We start from the raw sequence: 24,848 nt of genomic DNA on the forward strand, positions 1-24,848 counted from the left end.
TTGGAGATCTGCAGTTTTTTAAATTAATTACCTCTCATATGAGTGTGAGTTCATATGATTTCACAAAATGTGTGAATTGTCCAAAAATATCCTGATGGATCATATGAATGCTTTGTATGTAAATATGCTTTCGTCAAAAGATAAGGGGGCGCCTGGGTAGCTCAGTCAGTTAAGCGTCCAACTTCAGCTCAGGTCATGATGTCACAGTTTGTTAGCCCGAGCCCCGTGTCGGGCTCTGTGCTGACAGCTCAGAGCCTGAAGCCCGCTTCATATTCTGTGTCTCCTTCTCTCTCTGCCCCTACCCCACTTGTGCTTTGTCTCTCTCTGTCTATCAAAAATAAATAAATGTAAAAAAAAAAAAGGTAAGGACATTAAAACTCATGAACAAATGCATAACCATCACCAGACATATACCAGGTATTCCTAGGAAACCACCCAAAATTTATTGTTAAAAGTGAATTCTGATTGTACTAAGTCCTTAAAAATGTTGCCTTCTTCTTGACCAGATATCCTTTTTTCCCCTTTTGCCTCTATGTCTCTCCAACACCCTGTTCAACACTACTTAATTCTCACTTTTTCCTCCTCATTTCCTTCTCTACTACTTCAAGTCAGGCTGCACGTGAGCCTATGACATAATTACCACACATTCTCCCAAGTACTGTGTTTGTTCATGTAGCCTATGCTATAGATAGTAAAGTACATGGCTAAATTTGTCCTATAATAACTTACTAAGCAGTTGTCACACTAATAAATTATTTTTGTTTTTGAGCAGTGAATCAGTTCTTATTTAGTCATGGGTCGAGGGGGGGGCAGTCAGAATTAACCTGAAGCCTCAAATTCATTTATAATTAATGTCTAGAGATATTTTAAGTCATGCTGTATTTTATGATTATTTAATGAGCTAAAGCAAAAAATGATCCTCAAATAATAGCTTTTGATTAAAGTGATACCTCTTTTTATTTATAAGAGTTTAATAATATAGTAAGCTTAGGTTTTCTCTGAGATGGAGCCTAAAAGAGTGAATAATATCATGGTTTTTCTAGGAAATTGTTTTTGAAGAAAAAATTGATTTACCTTTGCCCACCAGCTTGACAGCATGAAGTAGGTATTAACATTTTCATCTCCAAATTGCTCAGCCACATAGAGTCCCAGTGATCCATACTTGTCATATATGTTTCTCTTTGACATGTCGGTAAGTATTGTGTGGGCGTTGTTGATTTCTTTAAACTTTTCAGCAGCAGCTGGATCATCTGGATTCTTGTCTGGATGATGTTTCAAGGCCAGTTTTCTTTTAAAATAAAAAAAGTGAGGGAAAGTATTATTTGACAAGAATTGCAATGACATTTTAGGGGGGCATTATTCATTTGTTCATCATTTTTACATGCAATTACTGTGAAGTGATAAGTTTCACAAAAATGTTGATGTGACTAAGCAAGTTTCCATTAGATGTTGTCTCTTGTTTCTATGTGCAGGCACAGTAGTATTGTTTCTTTCCTCACATCCTCAAAGGAATTCTCAATAGCTGCGTAGTTGTTGAGTCTGAGCCATTTTGCTGTTGTCGGATATGTGAAGTTTATTTTCACCTGGCAGCTGATCAGTGGCCCACTTCAATATGCAGAGGCCTTTCAAGTGTTTGAGCAATAGAGTAAGTTTACACCAAAATTCCATTTAGAACTGGAACAAGTTTCTGGAATTAACAAAAGTTCACACCACATATTCTAAAAGTTAAATGAAAAATTGTCCAAAAAAATCTGATTCATACTCCCTTGAATAAAATTATGACCTTTTTCACAGATCTTCCACAAACTCTTTTTCACTCCCTTTTGTTTTTATGAACAGATACTGTGACTTTCCTTGTTGTCAAATGTATATTTGACTTCTTTTTTTTTAATTTATTTATTTTGAGAGAGAGTGAGCAAGCAGGGGAGGGGCAGAGGGAGAGGGAGACAGATCCAAAGCAGATTCTGTGCTGTCAGCGCAGAGCCCAACATGGAGCTAGATTGCATGAGCCGTGAGGTCATGACCTGAACTGAAATGAAGAGTCAGATGCTTAACCAAGTGAGCCACCCAGGCGTCCCTATTTGACTTCTTTTAAAATAGGTCTTTCCACTTCAAATAATCTGTAGAAATTTAGTTGTGAGTAAAAGGGCCTGTGTTCTCTGTGGATCATGAATCAGTTCCTGATGAATATATGTATGTGTTGTGTTGCAGTGGTGTGTGTGTGTGTGTGTGTGTGTGTGTGAGAGAGAGAGAGAGAGAGAGAGAGAGAGAGACAGAGACAGAGAGAGAGATTTGAGGGTAATTTATTCTTGTTATACTCAAGTATTAAAAAACCTATAACACGAATGTGAGAACTGGGCTATGATAGTCAGGGTCTGGCTGGTGGCCATTTCCTTCACTTCCCTTTGCAGACAGATTTAAATAATGATTAAAGCTGTGTTCAAAATTGAGTCTGTAGTAATTTTTCCACTAAAAAGTCAACAAATTTTATGACTCCGTACTGGAAATTTTATGTGACTTGTTCTCTCTGCTGTGTCCTTTATAGCTCTATGTACGAATATACCTTAAGCTTTTATTTTGGTTTAGATTAAATGGTTTCATTTTAATGCAATAATAAAAGGCCATAGTAGAACAGAAAAGTAAAGTCTACTTTATAAGTCAATCTATACAATAAGCTGGAAAAAAATCACACATATTTTAGGAATTAAAGTACTGCTGATTAGGAAGTAGGTGATTAAGCAGCTCAGCACAGTACCAAAATACTTAAAAGTGTAAATCATGGTGTAAAAGCGATTTCAACTCTGAACTCAGAATAAGCAAAAAGAATAATGATAGTTCATTTTAAATTTGTTTAACTAAAACATTTTCATGCTTTTTGAGAGATGTTTGGGGTATCTATGTTTTTTTATGTGCAGAATTCATAATGAAATCTTGTGCTAATAGCATAAAATGCCTATTTTGTCATTTAAAAGATCTTTTATAATGTTTACTATGTGCTAGCACTATTGTAAGCATGTTATAAATATTAATTCATTAATATTTATCACAACTCTATGAAATAGGTATTATCATGATCCCATTTTACAGATGAGGAAATTTAGCCACCAGAAAGTTAAGTAATTTGCCCAATATCACACAGCTAATAATTACAGCCAGGCTTTGAACACAGGGAATTTGACCTCGAGCACATGCTCTTAACCACCACTAGGCTGCCTTTTTTATATTTTTAAATTAAAAAAGTAAGGCACACAGTGTTAGTAGACCATTATAAAAGGACTTTGGCTTTTGGTCTTTAAGGTGATGTGGGAAGCCATTGGGTTTTTTTCAGAAAAAGAGTGGTATGATCTGACTTTAGTTTTAGAAGGATTACTGACTCTTGGAGAGGACAAAGACCAAAGCAGGGAGACTCTTTTAGGAAAAGTCCATGGTGGTTCTGATCAGTGTGGTAGTGGAGGATATAATGAGAACTGGTTGGATTCTGGATATATTTTGAAAGCTAGCTGATGAATTGGATGTGGGATACAAAAGAAAGAAATGAGAGATGGCACCAGAGTTTTGGCCTGAGCAAATAGCAGTTTGTAGTTACTACTTAATGAGTTGGCAAGAATTTTTTTTTCTTTTTTTGGCAGTAGGGAATGGTTTGTTAGGATTTAGAGTTTATATTTTAGACACATTTGAGATGCCTATTAGACTTCTAAGTGGAGATGGAGGTAAGAGAGATATATGAGCCTGGAGTTTAGGCAAGAATTACTGTAGGAGATGCATGTTTGGGAGTTCTCAGCAAGTAGATGGTATTTAGAGCTATGGAAGTGGAAAAGATTCACAAGTGAGTGGGTCCAAGAGAAGTCCAAAAAACTGGGCTTTGAGAAGGAAGAACAAGCAAAGGAGATGAAGAAAGAAAGATCAATGAGGCAGAAGGAAAAATATGGAGAATATGGGGTCTTGGGATCTAAGTGAACAAAGTATTTCAAGGAGGAGAGTGGTCATTTTTGTCAAATACTATTAACAGGTCATATATGATGAGGACTAAGAACTGATCACTAGGTTTAGTGATATAGAAATTTTTGGTGACCTTGATACACACACACACACACACACACACGCACATGCACATGCACATACACATAGACAGTGGTATATATGTCTGTATAAGGAAAAATAAAGCAGAAAAATGAGAAGAAAGAGGAAAATGGAAGGTTATGACCACAATTAACAGTGTTTATAGCTGCACATTGGGATTATAGGTGATTCTTTATTTTGTTTTTGCTTGTTACAAAAAATATACATATCGCTTGTGTAGTTTCCTTCCATAAGCATTGTTAAGGTCCAGTTACAAATGTTGTTCTCTTTTAATAGCTGAAAGTTTAGAGAGTTTGTTCTCTTAAATGACCCACTGACAAATTAGAAGGGGTAAAAAAGGAAGAAAGAAAAAAGTCCTCTAACTTCAGTGATACAATGATCATCATCAAATAACATCAAGTGGATTCTTTAAACACATTAATTTTAATGGCATGATATCCCTGGAATTCTCACACCATGCCCTCGAATACAATTTACAGCATTTCCCCCTACTAGTTCCAGAAATCAAATTCAAGCCAATCAGATACAAGAGCTATTAATTCTGCCTTGAAAAAAGAAACCCCTGCAAAGTGCCTCTTTGCATACATTTGCTTCTTTTTAGGTTTCAGTTGTAGACTGATTATATACTGCCCGAGACTTAGCCAGAGAAGCCTAGCTTCCTGTCATATTTTAAGCTGTTCGGATCTTTGTCAGCTTACAAGGGCAGATGCACCCAGCCATTTATTACACTCCTCTAACAATAGCACTGGCAAATTCAGAGGGCTGGAGCATCTCCATTTGTAACAAATCCAATTCCTGGTCGTCAGCAGCATTTTGACTCCTCTTGGCAGATGCTCTTGGCTCTGAGGAATCCTTGGGAAATATGGCTAGCAGAGGCAGCTACCAAAATTACACAACTGCTCAGGAAGTAATTGGTTAATGACCCACACTTGGGAACTGCCTATAGACCAAGGAAGCATGTGTGGAATTTAGGGTGAAAGAAAGTGCTTGGAGTACGTTTAAATATAAAATTCACCTAATTCATTTTAAAGATCTTTCTTATAATTTCTCATTTTAAACTTAAAAAGTAATAGAATTCTAACCAGAATGTGTGCTTTTTATCCTAAATCTCTCTCTACTCTTAATCACCTAATTAATCTGGTATGGCTATAACTAATGTTAGAAATAGCATCAATGCCTCTCATTTCCACTTTGCAATCCATTGACAACCGTAAACTGAAATGCATAGTGAATTCAGTTGAGTGGTGGAGAAGATAAACGTGGGGTTTATAGTTGTAATTACTTATGGCCCCTATTTTGAGACAGTGGCATACTTCTAAGATGTATGATGTTTTCCCAGTTCTTTTCCTCTTAACATCTAACACTCAGATCAGATCTACCTACTACTCTCTACCAGTCTCTACGTCATCTAAGACCTGATTCTGACCATGTTGCCTCAATTCTAGGCCAGATCTATCTCCATGGGGTTGAAATATCAGAGGAGAACTTGTTTGGGAAGGGTGGCATCTGAACTTCAGGGAATTAAGTTCCATCCTGGCATGGCTGTGTCTATAAGCTGCCTTTCCCCACTCAACACATTTTCAGCTGCTTTCTCCAATTACCTCCTGTTGTTTCCTATTTCAAAATTTCTCCACTGCAGTGTGACTTTCTGTTAAACTCTCTCAGCCACAAAGTTTATTTCCCCTCCAGTGTCCCTGTTGCCTAAGATGAAAGAGTAGAAGAAGAGCGAAGCATGATTTCTTCCCATCTCCTAGAACCTTTAAAATAAAGTTAGCATCTACTGCAAAGATAGCAAAACAAAACAAAACAAACAAACAAAAAACCCAAACAAAATCTGAGTTTGAAAAAGCTCAGGTAGCAAAACAAAGCAAAATCTGAGTTCAGAGATAGACTTTCTAGAAATATTCTAGATAATATTCTCTTAAATATTATTCTCAGATAATTATTTCTAGAAAAAATTGGCTATAATGGGAAGGAGACTGGTGGTAAATAGGAAAATTAACTGCTATAAACCAGAGTTTGAAGGTGAAAACAACCCCTAGATTAGTAACCCTAGATGTATGGCAAGTGTTGCATAATGGAACTTGATAGCTGTCATAATACTGGAAGTTTGGTGGACCTCCTGTGCCCTCTTGGACTAAATCAACACCCAAGTGAAAACATAAGAAACCAACATAGGAATCCCAGTGCACACATCTCCCTGACATTTGGTAGTGATGGACATTTTAATGTTTGACAGTTGGATGGATATAGATGTATGTATATATGTGTATATATACATACATATATACACATATATACATATATATACATACATACATATATACATATGTATACACATATATACATCTCTTTGTAGTTTCATTTGTATTTTCCTAATTACTAATGAGGCTGATATATATATTCTTGCAATTATAATTTGGATATCCTCCATTTAAGTGCATAATCTTTTGCCAGTGTTTAGTTTGATGTTTAAATTAATTTGTAGTATTTAAAAAATATGTGTTCGGGGCGCCTGGGTGGCACAGTCGGTTAAGCGTCCGACTTCAGCCAGGTCACGATCTCGCGGTCCGTGAGTTCGAGCCCCGCGTCGGGCTCTGGGCTGATGGCTCAGAGCCTGGAGCCTGTTTCCGATTCTGTGTCTCCCTCTCTCTCTGCCCCTCCCCCGTTCATGCTCTGTCTCTCTCTGTCCCAAAAATAAATAAACGTTGAAAAAAAAAAATATGTGTTCTATATATGAATCCTTTGTCACTTATATGTATTACATATATATTCTCCCATTCTGGGAACTTGTTGTTATTTTCTTTATGGACTCTTTTGATGAACAGAAATTCTTAATTTTAATTTAGTTGAATTGATCAATTTTAGTCTGAATTCAGAAAGATTCTCAAAGTTTTATAATTTTACCATTTACGTCTTGCATATATTTTATTAGATTTATTCCTAGGAACTTATACTTTGTGTGTGTGGTTTTGACATTTCAAAATGTTTTCTTAATTCATTGCAGATATAAGAGATTTTTATATATTGATGTTCCTAAGCTTATTTATTAATGTTAATAAATTACAGATTATTTTGCATTTTCTACATACACAGTTATATAATATATAAAAAATTGTTTCTTTCCTTTCCAGTCCTTATATCATTTAACATTTTCTTCTTATTATTGTTTTGGCTAAGACCTTGGGTATGATGTCAGATAAAAGCAGTTGTATCAGGGGTGCCTGGGTGGCTCAGTCGGTTACGCATCCAACTTCAGCTCAGCTCATGATCTCACAACTCATGAATTTGAGGGCTCTGTGCTGACAGCTCAGAGCCTGGAACCAGCTTCAGAGTCTTTGTCTCCCTCTATCCCTGCTCCTCCCCTGCTTGCACTCTGTCTCTCTCTCTCTTCAAAATAAACAATACAAAAAATAAAAATAAGTTAAAAAAATAAAAGTGATTATAGCAGCCATCCTTCTCTTTTACTAATTTACTAACAGTGAATGGATGTTAGATTTTATCAAATGCTTTTTCTTTATCTGTTGAGAAGACACATTTTTTTTGTCTTTCAATCTGTTTATGTGATTGATTTTCTAATGTTAATTGAAGTTTGTGTTCTTGGATAAACTCAACTTGGCCATTTTGTATTATTTTTTATTTATTGCTAGTCTCAGTTTTCTAAAATGTGCATCTAATTATAAATTTCCTTCTAAGTACTACTTAAACTGCATTTCCCAAGTTTTAATATGTGACATTCAGTTCTAGATATTTCCTTTTTTAAAATGTTTATTCTTTGAGAGAGAGAGAGAGAAACATGAGCAGGGTAGAGGCAGAGAGAGGGAGACACAGAATCCAAAGCAGTCTCAAAAGTTCAGAATCCAAAGCTGACAGCTCAGAGCCCAATGCGGGGCTTGAACCCACCATGAGATCATGACCTGAACCAAAGTTGGACGCTTAACCGACTGAGCCACCCAGGTGCCCCTGGTTCTAGATATTTTCTAATTTTAATTGTGGTTTATTTTACCCATGAGTTAGTTTAAATTATGCCTCCCGATTTTCAAACACATGGGAATTTTCTAGTTATCTTATTATTCTTACTGTCTATCATGATCGTATTGCTGTGAGAAAACATTTTATTTGATTTAAGTCCTTCAAAATTTGAGGGTTGCTCTATGTCTCATTATTTGTTCAATTTTTATAAATGTTCCATGTGTACTTTAAAGAATATATATTCCATACCTGTTGAGTGCTTTGTTCTTGTAGAAGAGCATTAGATTTTATTTGCTAATTTTTCTTGTTCAAATCTTCTATATTCTTAACCATTTTACTGATCTACCAAACAAGGTATGTTTCCCACTATGGCTGCAGGTTTGCATATTTCTCCTTATAGTTGTCACTTGTTGCTGTATGTATTTTAGGCCATGGTTTTTGAAGCATACAAATTAACAACCGTTATACATGACTAGTGAATTGAACTTTTATCATTTGAAATATGCCTCTTCACCTCTAGTAATACTTTTTGTCATTACTTTGATATGAATAAGCAACACCAGCTTTCTTTGGGTAGGCATCTACCTAGAATATATTTTTCTTTACTTTTATTTTCACATTTTCTGTATACTTATGTATTAGATGTGTGTTTTGTGAATCCCATATTATTTTTTTATTTACAATGACAATCTTTCTCTTTTAATTGAAGCATTTAGCCTATGTTTATTTTATTTTTAATTTTTTTTTCCAACGTTTATTTATTTTTGGGACAGAGAGAGACAGAGCATGAACGGGGGAGGGGCAGAGAGAGAGGGAGACACAGAATCGGAAACAGGCTCCAGGCTCTGAGCCATCAGCCCAGAGCCCGACGCGGGGCTCGAACTCACGGACCGCGAGATCGTGACCTGGCTGAAGTCGGACGCTTAACCGACTGCGCCACCCAGGCGCCCCTATTTTTAATATAATTATTGATATAATTCAGGTTAAATCTACCACATCATTATTTTTTTTGCCCATATAAAAATATATTTTTCCTCCTTTTTGCCTTCTTTTGGATTAAGTCTTTATAGTTTTTCTACTTTTTTCCATGGTTGCTTTTGGAAATTATACATTTTTAAAATTCCTCTTAGAAAATCCTTATCAAAGTCCAATATCAAGATACTTTAGTCTTCCTTCAAGAGAATATAAAAGTCTTAGGACATGAACACTATTACTTTCCTCCTAACATAAGTGTTGTTGGTAGCATGTACTTTAATTCTCTAAGTCTCTTAGTCCCTCAAGAATTGCTATTTAATACAATTATTATTTAATGATCTTTTTCACAATTAGTGTTTGTGTGCATTTACTCGCATATTTTCCAATTATGTTGCCATTGATTGGAACATCTTACATCTCTGACTATCCATCTAGAATTATTTTCCTCCTGCATATTAACACCCTTTAGTATATCTGTATAGATCTGCTGATAATTAATTCTTACGATTTTTGTTTAACTTAAAAATGTCTTTATTCCACTTTCATTTTTGAAGGGCATTTTCCTTGGATATAGAATTGTAAGTTATCAACTATTTTCTTTTTCACACTGAAGATCTCAGTCCAGTGTCTTCTAGATTCCATTATTTCTGTTAAAAAATCTGTTACAAGTCTATTGTTATTCTTTGAAGATAGTTTGTATTTTTTTTCTGGTGGCCATCAAAGCTTTACATCATTTTTCAACAGTTTTCCTGTGATGTGCTTTGATACAGATTTCTTTCTATTTGTTCTGTTTGGCTTTTATTTGGCTGCTGGTATAAATGGATTGATATTGTTCATGAGCCTGGAAAATTCACAAACATTGTTTTCAAATAAGTTTCCTCTTATTCTCTTTCTACTCTTCTTTTCAGACTCCAGTTGCATTTATCTAATGGATCTTCTTCTATGTGTTTCATCTTCTTGCATTGTTTCCTGTCCTTTTGTAATTCTTTCTTGCTATTTTCTTCTGGTCTATCTTCCAGTCAGCTCTCTAACTTGTTAAACACTGCCTTTGAGTTCTTAAGTTTGGTTGCTGTATTTTTTAGTTGTGAAACTTATGTTTCATTTAAAAAATCTGAAATATCCCTTTTCATAATTTTCAGTTTTCTGTGAAAATCCTCAATCTTATATTTTATTTCTTGATCATAGTTATTTTAAATCTGTATTGGATAATTTTAATACCTGAGGTTGTCTGTGGTTTTGTGTCTATTGTCTCATTTCTGCTGATTCCTGTTCATATTGTCTTGACTTCTGTGCTTGTCTCTGTGTGCCAAATACTGTATTTTTAAAACTGTAAAAAGAGTATTATATGTAGGAAAGTTGTGAAAGAGTAAATCCTAAGACTTTTTATGGTAAGCAGAAATTTTTTTCTCTTTTCTTCTTTTGTATCTATATGAGATGATGGATGTTAGTTGAGCCTATTGCAATAATCATTTCACAAAGTATGTAAATCAGACCATCGTGCTATATAGCTTAAACTTATATAAAGATGTATGCCAATTATTTCCCAATAAAACTAGGAAAATTTTTAAAGAAATAGTTGGACTGCCAAGAGAATATTGTCTTATACCAGAGAGCACTTTTATTTCCTATTTTCAGATGCCTGGAAGCATTTACTAAACTGAGGTCATCTTAATCCAATATTAGGGATTGAGATTTTTTTCAGTCACCTAGATGGCTCCAAGTTCAGTTATAATCCATACAAAACTGGTGTTTTCCTTTATCTACTTCTGGGTAACAAGCTACAGTGAAATTTAATAGCTTAAAGCAACAAAAATTTTATTAATTTGCCTACAATGTTGTAATTAGGCAGAACTTAGTGGATACAAGTCCTGTTTGCTTTGGCTAAGACTGCTCAATTGGAGCTGAAGGATTTGCTTTCAAGATGGCCTCACTGACTTGCTGGTAAGTTGGCACTAGCTATGGCTGAGAGCTCAGCTAGGGCTTGTTGGTTGGGAACTCTGTTCTTCATGGGGCTTCTCCACATGGCTAAATGAGGAGCCCCAAAGTATGATAATCTCAGGATATCCATACTTCTTAAAAAGTGGCTAACTTAAACCATATTGCAGAAGCAGAAGCTGCTAGGCCTTTTTAGGATTTAGGTCCACCATCACTTCTGCCACATTCTATTGGTTAAATTAGATCAGAGAGCCAGCCCAGATTCAAGAGGGTTATACAAGGACATGAATACCAGGAAATATGGTTTATAGAGGACCACAAAAGTAATAGTGAACCACAGATGATTTACTTCCATTTTGTCCTTTGTCCTGGGGTGCAGCACTTCAGAGTATAAATAGAATTGCAAGACTCTCATTCTTGTTGGCTAGGGTCCCAAAATTTTCTCCTTTCTCTGTAGAGTCCTGCTCAGCCTTTCAGCTTCTCTTCTTCCTTATCATGACCTAGTCAGCAGTAATTCTTTAATATCAAGTGCTTTTCAGATGTATATATTAAAAGATAATTTTTATCCAGTTTTTCTAGTTTCTCTCAGGGGAAAGGAAAATGACCCAAATTACCTAGTCAATGATAACCAGAAACTCTTGGTTATCTTTTATGTCTCCATTCTTCTCTTTCAAGTATAGTTGACCTTTTGAACAATGCAGGAGTTGGGGTGCCAACCTCCCACAGTCAAAAATCCATATATAACTTTTGACTCCCCCAAAACTTAACTACTAATAGCCTACTGTTGACCAGAAGCCGTACTGATAAAGTAAATAGTCAATTAACTTATATACTATATTCTTACAATAAAGTAAACTAGAGAAAGAAAATATTATTAAGAAAATCATAAGGAAGAGAAAATACATTTATAGTACCATACTGTATTTACCTTAAAAAAATCCACATGAAAGTGGACCAGTACAGTTCAAACCAATGTTGTTCAAGGGTCAACTATATATGTTAATTCTACCTAAGGCCTCTGTTCTATACCACTGTTATGTAAATGACCCATTGTTTGTTTCTTTACTGCAACCTGAGACCCATTAGCTCAAAAGCCCACCAAAGCTAGACTCAAATTTTTACATGTTTAATTATTTTAAAAATAGCTGAAAGAAGCAGATTATCAGCCATTTGGAGCCTACCTACTTTATATATCTGCAAGACCTTGCTCCATATGTGCTCTCTAAGAGCCTTGAGGTTCTAAGAATCCAACCTGCCATGGCCCTCTGGAGCTGTCTGGCTCAGAGTCTTCCCACTATGCTCCTGAGTGACATCACCTAGACATGTAAGCCCCCTTGCCAATGCCCCCACCTTCCCTTCTCACTGAGTTCCCTTGCCTTGCTCCCCTTCTGTAAGTGGCTCCCTAGCTAAAAACCTCTGGATTGTTTCATGCTGTGAGCATCTTCCCCTCTCAAGCAATAAAGCCCCACCCAATAAAACTTATTGTGGGTTACTGCCTCTTATGGTCATATCTTTTCTCTTGGTCAACCTCTGAATCCCTTGAACACTTTACAACCCCTTCATGCATTTGTACTTAGCACATATTTTCTCCCCACAAGAAACTTGATACAATCTACTGATGAAAGAAGGCCAGAACAAGATGTTATTGGGACTTAAGGAAGAGGAGCCACTGGGTGAGGATTAGTACAGAGTCCTGCAAAAGGGACAGAATAGCAATTTCAGGGCACCATTTGGCTTCAAATTGCAAATAATGATGCCAGTGCTACCCCTGCCATGTAATTATTTCTGAAACACCTGCTGCCATAGTATATGATTCAAGTATTTTGATCACCAAGCCACCCAGGGCCCTCTGAAGGCCACATTACACAGTCCTATGATTTCCTCACATTTGCAGATGGAATATCAGAACAGCTCACCCCAGCAATTGTCAGGGTGTTCTCTAGTTCTGTGTGATCCTCAGTCACATTCGTGATTCAAGACAGATGGCATGAGATAACAATAGGAACCATAAATGATGATCTGTTTTAGAGAATTGACCTTTTCGCCCCATCACATAAAACCTGATGGAGAGTCAAGTGCTGACCTCTAGTGGCAGTCAATGCATTGATATCACTTCACAATAATCTTCTCAAGTTTTTACTAGACTATGTAATAATTTGACTTTATGAGGCATTATGCTTGAGTATTTTTTTAATTTGAGAGTTAAAAATATTTAAACTTTTGAAAAGTTTAAATGCTAATTGATATATCTTTGTTTTAGATAGTTTTCTGGTCAGAACTCTTAGGCTAATTTTAAGAGCCAGCTCTTTACCTCCCCTAATAAGGTAGAATAGACTAGAATATTTGTACAAACACAGATAAACTGTGCCCAATATTAGAAGTATTTATCTACACCAGTCATAAGAGTACTGCCTTAAGGAATGAGGACCTGATATTCTGAAACCAGTAGGCCACTATAAGCCTTCAAACCTTCAGCAAGCCACTAAGATCTCTGTGTGTTACATTTTTAAAATATTTTTTTCTTACCAGCCTAAAGCTTGTCCAGAATCTAAGAGCTGCATAGAACTTAAGATTTATGTATTTGGCTCAGGTTTCCAACAAAAGTTTCTGGACCTCTAATCTTACTATGTTTCTTAGGGAAATGTTTGCATTTTTTTAAGCCAGCAATCTTTACAGAACTGTGATCAATCATCAAGGGAGAGACCTGGAATGTAGAAGAAACAGCTATACAAACTTTGTCTCCTACCAACAGCAGCTCCCACCACTTGTTCTAGTCAAAGCCCTTAGCAGGCACTTGCTCTCTGTAGACCTTCCTACTGCTGTCTGATGGCTCAAGTGCCAGACATAGTGAATTGTGTCAAAGCTACAAGCAGTTCCTGGTAATTTCCAGTGGTGGTCCAGGCTGGTAGTTCTTATAGGGTCCCCAGTCTCTTTATCTTCTAGGTTTCTCAGTGAAAATATATATAGTATAACTCTCAGATACATCTTTATATTAAGTGCTCACTTTCTTGTTCTCCCCTAAACCCATTCCCGACCCCCCACCAAACCCATTTTTTAAACTTACCAGGACCTGTTCTTCCAGACTGACATCTCACTGACTTAATTTCCTTAACTATACAGTCTGACCCTTGCAGTCATGCACTTGAGTGCTACTCAAACCAAATTATTCAGTTGTTTAAATGTTCTGATTTCCTGTCATATCCTCAAAGAAATTATTCTAGTCTTCAATTGCTTCCACTCCCATTTCTGTAATGACCAGCATTGCTGGAGAAGATTGCACAACCATGCAAACTAGAGCCAATAAAGGCCTTCAACTTTCTACCTCAGCTGGTCTTCTATTCTGCTTGTCAATCCTTTTGCTTGGCCTCAAGTTCCTTCTTAAGTCTCCTGTGGCAGATATTCCAGCTTTTATGACTTATCCTTGATTCCTCTTCCTCATTCCCTCACCCTACCCCTCAACAAGAAACCTCATTTCCTACTTCAAAAGAGGGGAAAGCTTCATTAGAAGGAAATAATTCTGCACAATTGCATCATCTTTCCTCTTCTTCTTATTTGGAGGGAAGAAGAACCTATTCTCTTTAAGATTAACCTTTCCAGTGTTTTCTAGGATCTACCTCTGCACCTTCCTGAATCCTGGTCCATCAGTCATCAATCCCTACCCTCAACTTCAGTACCTTCAGTAATTTCTCTTTGTTTTCAGCAAAAAAACATGCCCATCATTTTTTAAAAAGGAAACCTATTTTTATGTCCTTGCCTCCCCTTCAAATTATTGGACTGTTAATTATCTCCTCCTTCCCTTCTTCATAATACTTCTTCAAAGCAAAGTTTACACGAAAAAGGTTGCATCCTCAATATCATTTACTCTTCAACCCGCTGTAATCTAATTTCTAGTTCTCAACTTGCTCTCCATCCCATGACATCCTAACCCTCATTCTATCAGACTTTTCTACAAGGTTTGTTGACCACACCTTCTTTTCCTTTGGTTTCCAGGATGTCTTCCTTGACTCTTCTCCTGCCCTGACTGGGGGGCTGCGCAAGGTAGTTCAGACATATGTGGGTCCCTTGGGGCCAAGTTTGGCAGAAGGAGTATGTCTTATCCAAAGTGACCAGTGCAGCAAAAGCAAGCAAATAGTCAAACACCAAGTAAGGATAAGGCAGACAAACAACTGGGAAGCCAGGAGCAGGAACTTGAGAGTAAAGTGGACATGTCAGAGACAGGATTTTATTCATTCTTCATAAACCAAAGGAGGGCCACTTCTCATAAAAAGGACAAGGAACAGAGTAGACAATCTGAATGTGTTGCTACAGTCATGTATGTTTATAATTTCTCCTGTGCTCACCAGTTAAATCCGTAGTTTTCAGCATGTGATGCTCAGAATCATCTGTGAATGGGATGTTGTTTTTAAAAACTCATGTGTCATGGCTCTACTATTAGAGGTTCTAATTTTGTAGGTCTGGGACATCTGTATGCTTGCAAAAGCTCCAAAGTTGATTTGGCTGTGTATCAAAGTCTGGTTTTGAAGTTTTGCTGCTATTCTACTTGACACATGATTCTTTGTCTTTCTCCTTCCTTCCTTCCTTCCTTCCTTCCTTCCTTCCTTCCTTCCTTCCTTCCCTCCTTCCTCTCTCTTTCTACCTTCCTTCCTTCTTCCCTCCCTTCCCTTCCTTCCCGTCCTTTCTTAAATTCTTTCCCTCCCTCTATCCCTCCCTCCCTTCCTTTCTTTTTTCTTCCTTCCTTCCTTAATTGTGGTAAAAAAAACACACACAACATAAAATTACTATTTTGATCATTTTTAAGTGTACAGATCAGTACCATTAGCTATATTACTGTTGTTGTGTAACAGATCTCTAGAACTTTTTTACTTTGCAAAGCTGAAACTCTGTATCTGTTGAACAACTTCCCATTTCCCCCTCCCTTTAACCCCTGGAAACCATAATTCTAACTTTGTTTCTATGAATTTGGCTATTTAAATAGAACTTTGTTTTTGTTGTTTTGTTTTGTTTTGTTTTCTGTTTTTTTAAATATACTACTGAATTGTCAGCTTCAAAGCTATTTAACACTTTCTTGGCAACTTTTTTGGAATGCGATTATACTATTAATTATTTGATGCTTTTCCCCTCCATGGTAGTTAAATATATTGTGCAATATTTATGGCACAGCATTGCATACACATACCATCATGTTATGGCAATTTGATCTTTATTAAACATGTATAGCCTCCTTTTGTTTATTTTATTTTTTTATACAAGAGTTATTTATTTTATAACTGTAAGTTTGTACCTTTTGACCTTCACCCCTACCCCTCACCTCTGGCAAACACCAATCTATTCTCTGTATCTATGTATTTAGGGCTCTTTCTTTCTTTCTTTCTTTCTTTCTTTCTTTCTTTTTCTTTCTTTCTCCTTTCTTCTTTCTTTCTTTCTTTCTTTCTTTCTTTCTTTTTTTCTTCTTTCTATTTCACGTATAAGTGAGACCATAAGTACTGGTCTTTCTCTGTCTCACTTATTTCACTTAGTGTAATGCCTTCAAATATCATCCATATTGTTGTAAATGATAGGATTTCCTTCCTTTTTATAGCCCAACAATATTCCCTTGTATATATATATGCTACATTTTATTTATACATTCATCCATCAATGGACACTTAAGTTGTTTCCGTGTCTTGGGTATTGAAAAAATGCTGCAGTGAATATAGAAGTACATATATCTTTTCCAGTTAGTTTTTTCATTTCCATCAGATAAATACCCAGAAGTGGCATTGCTGGATCATGTAGTAGTTTTGTTTTGATTTTTGAGGACTCTCTATAATGTATTCCATAGTGACTGCACCAACTTACATTCTCACCAACAATGCACAAGGGTTCCCTTTTCTCCACATCATCACCACACTCATCTTTTGTCTTTATGATACTAGCCATTATGATAGGCACAAAGTAATCTCATTGTGATTTAAACATTTTTTATTGAGGTGTGTTTGACACACAATATTACATAACAATATTATGTTAATTTCTAGTGTACAACTCAGTGATTTGACAACTCTGTATGTTACGCTATGCTCACTACAAGTGTAGCTACCACCTGTCATGATACAATGCTGTTATAATACTATGGACTATCTCCCTGTGGTGTGCCTTTCATTCCCATGATTTATCCATTCCATAACTGGAGACTTGTACTTCCCTCTCCCCTTCACCCGTTTTGCCCATTCTGCCTCCCCTGCCCCCCCCCCCCCCCCCAGCAATCATCAGTTCATTTTCTGTAGGGGTTTATTTCTGCTTCTTTTTTGTTTGTTTGTTGTTTGGTTTTGTTTTTTGGATTCCAAATATAAGTGAAATCACAGTATTTGTCTTTCTCTACCTTATTTCCTTAAGCATAATACCCTCTAGATCCATCCATGTTATTGCAAATGATAATATCTCATTCTTTTTTATGGCTGAGTAATATTCCATTATATATGTATATACATATATGTTATATACACATTATATATGCATCATATCATACATACATATATACCATAATATATATACATATACAGTACATCTTCTTTTCTTGAGTTTTTTTAATATGAAATTTATTGTCAAATTGGTTTCCATATAATACCCAGTGCTCATCCCAACAGGTGCCCTCCTCAATGCCCATCACCCACTTTCCCCTCCCTCCCGTCCCCCCATCAACCCTCATTTTATTCTCAGTTTTTAAGAGTCTCTTATGGTTTGGCTCCCTCCCTCTCTAACTTTATTTTTTCCCCTTCCCCTCCCTCATGGTCTTCTGTTAAGTTTCTCAGGATCCACATAAGAGTGAAAACACATGGTATCTGTCTTTCTCTGTGTGACTTATTTCACTTAGCATAACACTCTCCAGTTCCATCCACATTGCTACAAAAGGCCATATTTCATTTTTTCTCATTGCCACATAGTATTCCATTGTGTATATAAACCACAATTTCTTTATCCATTCATCAGTTGATGGACATTGAGGCTCTTTCCATAATTTGGCTATTGTTGAAAGTGGTGCTATAAACATTGGGGTACGTGTGCCCCTATGCATCAGCACTCCTGTATCCCTTGGGTAAATTCCTAGCAGTGCTATTGCTGACTCATAGGGTAGTTATATTTTTAATTTTTTGAGGAAATGCCACACTGTTTTCCAGAGTGGCTGCACCAGTTTGCCTTCCCACCAACAGTGCAAGAGGGTTCCCGTTTCTCCACATCCTCTCCACATCTATAGTTTCCTGATTTGTTCATTTTAGCCACTCTGACTGGCATGAGGTAGTATCTCAGTGTGGTTTTGATTTGTATTTCCCTGATGAGGAGTGACTTTGAACATCTTTTCATGTGCCTGTTGGCCATCTGAATGTCTTCTTTAGAGCAGTGTCTATTCATGTCTTCTTCCCATTTCTTCACTGGATTATTTGTTTTTTGGGTGTGGAGTTTGGTGAGTTCTTTATAGATTTTGGATACTAGCCCTTTGCCCGATATGTCATTTGCAAATATCTTTTCCCATTCTGTTGGTTGCCTTTTAGTTTTGTTGATTGTTTCCTTTGCAGTGCAGAAGCTTTTTATCTTCATGAGGTCCCAATACTTCATTTTTGCTTTTGTTTCCCTTGCCTTTGGAGATGTGTCAAGTAAGAAATTACTGCAGCTGAGGTCAGAGAGATTTTTTCCTGCTTTCTCCTCTAGGGTTTTGATGGTTTCCTGCCTTACATTCAGGTCCTTCATCCATTTTGAGTTTATTTTTGTGAATGGTGTAAGAAAGTGGTCTAATTTCATTCTTCTGCGTGTTGCTGTCCAGTTCTCCCAGCACCATTTGTTAGAGAGACTGTCTTTTTCCCACTGGATATTCTTTCTTGCTTTGTCAAAGATTAGTTGGCCATACTTTTGTGGGTCCAATTCTGGAGTCTCTATTCTATTCCATTGGTCTATGTGTCTGTTCTTGTGCCAGTACCATGCTGTCTTGATGATTACAGCTTTGTTCATCCATTTATCTATTAATGCACACTTGCATTGATTCCATATGTTGCCTAATGTAAATAACTGTAGTAAACAGGGATGCATGTCTTTTAAAGTTACTGTTTTCATTTTCTTTGGATAAATACCAGTAGTGGAATTACTGAATCTTACTGTATTTTTATTTTTAATTTCTTGAGGAGCTTCCATGCTGTTTTCCACATTGGCTGTACCAATTTACATTCCCACCAACAGTGCACAAGGGCTGTCTTTCTCCATATCCTTGCCAACACTTGTTATTTCTTGTGTTTTGGATTCTAGCCTTTCTGACAGGTATAAGATGATATCTCATTGTGGTTTTGATTTGCATTTCCATGATGATTAGTGATTTTAAGTACCTTTTAATATGTCTGTTGGCTATCTGTAGGTCTTCTTTGGGGAAAAACATGTCTGTTTAGGTCCTCTGCCTAGTTTTTAATTGGATTATTTGTTTTCTCATGTTGTGTTGCATAAGTATTTATATATTTTGGATATTAGCCCCTTATCCAATATGTCATTTGTGAGTATCTTCTCCCATGCAGTAGGTTACCCTTTCATGTTGTTGATGGTTTCCCTCACTGTGCAAAACCTTTCTATTTTGCTGTCATACCAGTAGTTTATTTTTGCTTTTGTTTCCCTTGCCTGAGGAGACATATGTAGAAAAGTGTTGCTAGGGTCCATGTCAAAGAGATTACTGCCTAATTTTCTTTTAGGAGTTTTATGCTTTCATGTCTCACATTTAGGTCTTTAATTCACTTTGAGTTTATTTTTGTGTATGATGTGAGAAAATGGTCCAGTTTCATTCTTTAGCATGTAGCTGTCTAATTTCCCAACACCATTTATTGAAGAGATTGTCTTTTCCACATTGTATGCTTTTGCCTCCCTTGTCATAGATTAATTGACCACATAAGCATGGGTTTAGTTCTGGGCACTCTATTTTGTTCTATGTTGTATTATTTTTGAGCCAGTACCATACTGTTTTGATTACTACAGCTTTGTAGTATATCTTGAAATCTGGGATTATGATATCTCTAGCTCTGTTCTTCTTCCTCAAGATTGCTTTGGCTATTGGGAGTCTATAATTCATACAAATTTTAATATTATTAGTTCTAGTTCTGTGAAAATTCTGTTGGTATTTTGATAGGGATTGCACTCAATTTGTAGATTGCTTTGGGTAGTATGGACATTTTAATGATATTAATTCTTCTAATACATAATCATGTATATCTGTCCATTTTTTGGTGCCATTTCAGTTTTTTCATCAAGATTTTATAGTTGTGAAAGGTCTTTCACCTCCTTGGTTAGGTTTATTCCTAGATTTCGGGAGGCTGTTTGGTGCAATTTTAAATGGGATTGTTTTCTTAATTTCTCTTTCTGCTACTTTTTTATTAGTATATCACTGTGGTTTTGATTTGCATTTTCCCAATTATTAGTGATGAGCATCTTTTCCTATAACTGTTGACCATCTGTAGATCTTCTTGGAAAATTATCTAATCAGATCTTCTTCCCATTTTTAAATTAGATTGTTTGGTTGTTTGCTATTGAGTTTTACATTTTCTTTATAAACTTTTGATATTGATCCTTTAGTGGACATATGATTTGCAAATATTTTCTTTCATTAGGTAAGTTGACTTTTCATTTTGTTGATGGTTTCCTTTGCTATACAAAATCTTTTCAGTTTTATGTAGTCCCACTTGTTTATTTTTGCTCTAATTGCTTTTGCTTTTGTTGACAAATCCAGAAAGCATCACCAAGATCCATGTCCAAGAGTTTACTGCCTAAGTTTTCTGCTAGGAGTTTTAGGATTTCAGGTCTTACATTCAGATCTTTAATTTATTTTGAGGTGATGTTTGTGTGTGGTGTAAGATGGTGGTCAAGTTTCATTCTTTTGCATGTAGCTTTCCAGTTTTCCCAGCACTATTTGTTGAAGAGACTGTTCTTTCCCCATGGTATATTCTTGCTTCTTTTGTTGTAAGTTAATTGGCCATATGTGCCTGGATTTATTCCTGAGCTCTCTATTGTACCCATGAATCTGTGTCTGTTTTTATGCCAATATTGCACTATTTTAATTATTATAGGCTTTGTAAACATAGCTTGAAATCACAAAGCATGATACTTTCAACTTTGTTCTTCTTTCTCAAGATTGCTTTGGCTATTATGCATCTCTTGTGCTTCCAAACAAATTTGAAGATTCTTTGTTCTATTTGTGTGAAAAATGCTATTGGAATTTTGATAGGTATTGCATTGAATCTGTAGATTGCCTTCAGTTGTATGGACATTTTAACAGTATTAAATCTTCCAACCTATGAGCATGGAATATCTTTTTCTTTTTTTCTTTACAAATTTTTATTTATATTCTAGTTAGTTAACATACAGTGCAATATTGGTTTCAGGAATAGAATTCAGTAATTCATCACTTACATTCAACACCCAGTGCTCATCACAACAAGTGTCCTCCTTAACACCCTTCACCCATCTAGCTTATCCCCTACCCACCTCCCTCCATCAACCCTCAGTTTGTTCTGTATCTTTAAGAGTCTCTTATGGTTTGTTTCTCTCTCTTTTCTTTTTTCCCCCTCCCATATATTTATATTTTGTGTTTCTTAAATTCCACAAATGAGTGAAATCATATGGTATTTGTCTTTCTGTTTGACTTATTTCACTTAGCAAAATACACTCAAGCTCCATCACATCATTGCAAATGACAAGATTTCATACTTCTTGATGGCTGAGTAATATTCCATTGTATATATACACCACATCTTCTTTATACATTCATCAGTTGATGAACATTGGCGCTCTCTCCATAGTCTGGAAGAAGAAGAAAATCTTGTCATTTGCAATGACTTCGATGTTGTCCGTATTTTCAAATAACCAGTTTTGGGTTTTGTGGATTTTCTCATTCTTCTATTCCCTATTTTATTTGTTTCCACTCTAATATTCACTATTCTTTTTTCCCTCCTGCTTTTGGTCTAGTTTGTGATTCTTCTGGTTTCTTAAAATGGAAGTTTAAATTATTTGAGATCTTTCTTCCTTTTGAATGTAGGCATTTGCCATTCTGAATTCCCTTCTGAGAATTGCTTTCACTGCATCCCATATGTTTTGGTATGATATGTTTTTTCTTTCATCGATCCCGTAGTATTTCCAATTTACCCTGTGATTTCTTCTTTGACCCATTAGTTATTGAGGAGTGTATTGTTTAATTTCTACATGTTTCTGAATTTTGCAAATTTCCTTCTGTTATTGATTTCAAATTTTATTCCATTGTGACAAGAGAACATACTTCATTTGACTTAAATGTTTCTGAATTTATTGATACTTGTTTTGTGGCCTAACATTGTTAAACTTGGAGAATATCCCACATGTACTTGTATTATTGGGTAGAGTGTTCTATAGATGTCTAGTAATTCTAGTTGATTTATAGTATTGTACAAGTCTTATGTTTCCTTGCTGATCTTCTGCCTAGTTGTTCTGTCCACTATTGAAAGTGAGGTGTTGAAGTCTCCAGTTACAATTGTTGAACTATCTGTCTCTCCCTTTAGTTCCATCAGGTTTTTCTGCATGTATTTTGGGGCTTTGTTATTAGGCATATATACATATATATATATATTTCTTTGTTTCTAGTGTTTATTTATTTTTGAGAGACAGAGCTTGAGTGGGAGAGGGGCAGAGAGAGAGAGGGAGACACAGAATCTGAAGCAGGCTCTAGGCTCTGAGCTGTCAGCACAGAGTCTGACGCGGGGCTCGAGCCCACAAACCATGAGATCATGACCTGAGCCAAAGTTGGACGGTTAACTGCCTGAGCCCCCCAGGCAACCCTAGTTCTTGAGTTCTTTCTCCGGTCTTTCCTGAGTGTGTGCACACCTGTGAGCAGGTGAGGAGCTTCTAGATTCCCTGGGATATGTCAGAACTTTTCAAAGCCCTACTTCCCCAAAACATCTCATTCATCAGCCTTTTCTCCCAAGTTTTTTTTAATAAGTTTACTGTTGTGCCAACTGTTATCCATTACCTCAGGTATCAATAACTAAAAATTTTCCTGTAAATATTTTCAACAAATGTCCCCCCTGCCCTCTCATGTTGGCTTTAGCGCTGACAATTTGATTTAGGTGAGAAAAGACAAGCCTTTTGAGTGGGTTTTTCAGAGAGCCCACACAGATTAACAAATGATAATTATTTGAAAATTAGGTCTTTTTGCAATCCTCTGGTACCACTACTAGTATTCTTACTGGGAGTGCTAGCAGTTATTTTCAAGTTTACCACTGAGCTGAGAAGCAGGGTATGGGACTAAGGCAACCTAAAATGCCCTGAAAATCATCATTCTTATCAATAGTTAATGTTAAAAAAAAAAAAATATATATATATATATATATAAGTACAGCTCAATTGCCATAGGCTTTTGGTTAATTTCCAGATTCTGAAAAGTTTGATTCTGACAGTTCTTTTCAGATTTTTAGTTGTTTTTATGGAAGAGCTGACTTTTAGAGTTCCTTATTCCACCACTTTCACTGTCATAATCATCTACTGATAGTTTTAGTATCTATACCAATTTCAGTAAAATGTATTGAGGTTTATGGAAAACATATTCATTTGAAAGTATACTTGGATTATTTATGCTTATGTTAGGAGAATACTGATAGACATTAAGAAGATTTAAGGAATATTTTGGTACCTAATAGATTAACAATTTTTAATGAAGTCTAACAGTGTTGTACCTTCATACCCCTACTTTTAAATTTATGTTCACGTAATTTCTTTCAATTACTGTATGAGATTATTTGGCTCAATGCCCATTGCTAAAGCACACAAGAAGACAAACATTGCTTTTTCTCATTTATGATTTTATTCATGCATTTATTTACCAGTTATTTATTAAGCACTTAGTCCATCAGAAATAGCTAAAGGTGCAGAATATTGGAAGGTAACATATGCTGAATGATGACACGATTTTAGTTTATCAACAGATGACTTAAGAAGCAATTGGACTTAATAGTATTGCCAGGAAAAGGTGCATTGCCTTACCTTATGACCTATAAGGATTCCTTGGCAGATCTTACTCTTTTAACTATCAAATATACAGAACCTTGCTGTCAGTACCAAAAGCTACTCTGTCTAGTGAAAGGACAGATATCATATTAGCTGGGATGTACAGTCATTCCCAGGCTGTGCCAATAGTGGACCCACTTACCCACATTGTTTGTAACTTAAACCTCTATGCTCATTCTGGATTCCTCTCCCTACTTCCATCTTTAAATCCCAACTGGGGATAAGAACCCTGAATTTCATCCCTAGACTTTCTTCTCAGACATTAACCTTTACTCCATTTTCCAGAATGACTCATCACTCAGAATCTGGTCTTTGAATCTTTGGGATTCATGGGAGCTGTTCTAAAATCAAAGATGTAGTAATTGAAAGCAGTGGGTTCTAGAGTAAGACAACCCATTGCCAGTATTAACTCCACTATGTACTGCTGTGTAACTTTGGACAGCTACTTAACTTACCCTTATAGGAGGTTGAGAAAACTGTAAAATGAATATAACAAAGTACCTACACTAGAGATGTGAGAATTAAATAGAAAAATGAATACAAATCACTGAACACAGTGCCTGGCACATAATAAGTATTCCATTTATACTGGTTATTTTTATTATTCTTGTTATCATTGCTTCATTGTGGCTCTTGGGCTTGCCTTTCTGGCTTTTTTTTTTATTACCTTCAAGAAATTGGTGTAAATTGTAATAAAATCAAGGCAGTATAGAGGTGATGTCACCAAGATGTTGACATAGGTGGTTCCTGACTTCACTTCCCCTTGAAAGAACAACTACTAACATCTATTTTAAAAAAAGACAACACTGAGAGAATCCTAGAACATGGGGGTGAGGCTGAAGTACTCCCCT

General features: G+C 36.1%; 1 protein-coding gene across 4 annotated transcripts in view; it reads right to left on the reverse strand.

The window, feature by feature from the left end:
• DNAJC5B (DnaJ heat shock protein family (Hsp40) member C5 beta) overlaps positions 1-24,848 on the reverse strand; it is an 83,854-nt gene that overhangs the window by 20,660 nt on the left and 38,346 nt on the right. For all 4 annotated transcript variants that reach the window (XR_006706613.1, XM_045455061.1, XM_045455062.1 and 1 more), the window contains one exon: positions 1,075-1,288. Coding sequence is in view for 3 of the 4 variants with exons in the window: in XM_045455061.1 (XP_045311017.1) it covers positions 1,075-1,288 (214 nt within the window). In the remaining variant the exon portion in view is untranslated. The remainder of the gene's footprint in view (positions 1-1,074; positions 1,289-24,848) is intronic.

Source organism: Leopardus geoffroyi, chromosome C3, assembly GCF_018350155.1.
Source record: "Leopardus geoffroyi isolate Oge1 chromosome C3, O.geoffroyi_Oge1_pat1.0, whole genome shotgun sequence".
Taxonomy (NCBI): Eukaryota; Metazoa; Chordata; class Mammalia; order Carnivora; family Felidae; genus Leopardus; species Leopardus geoffroyi.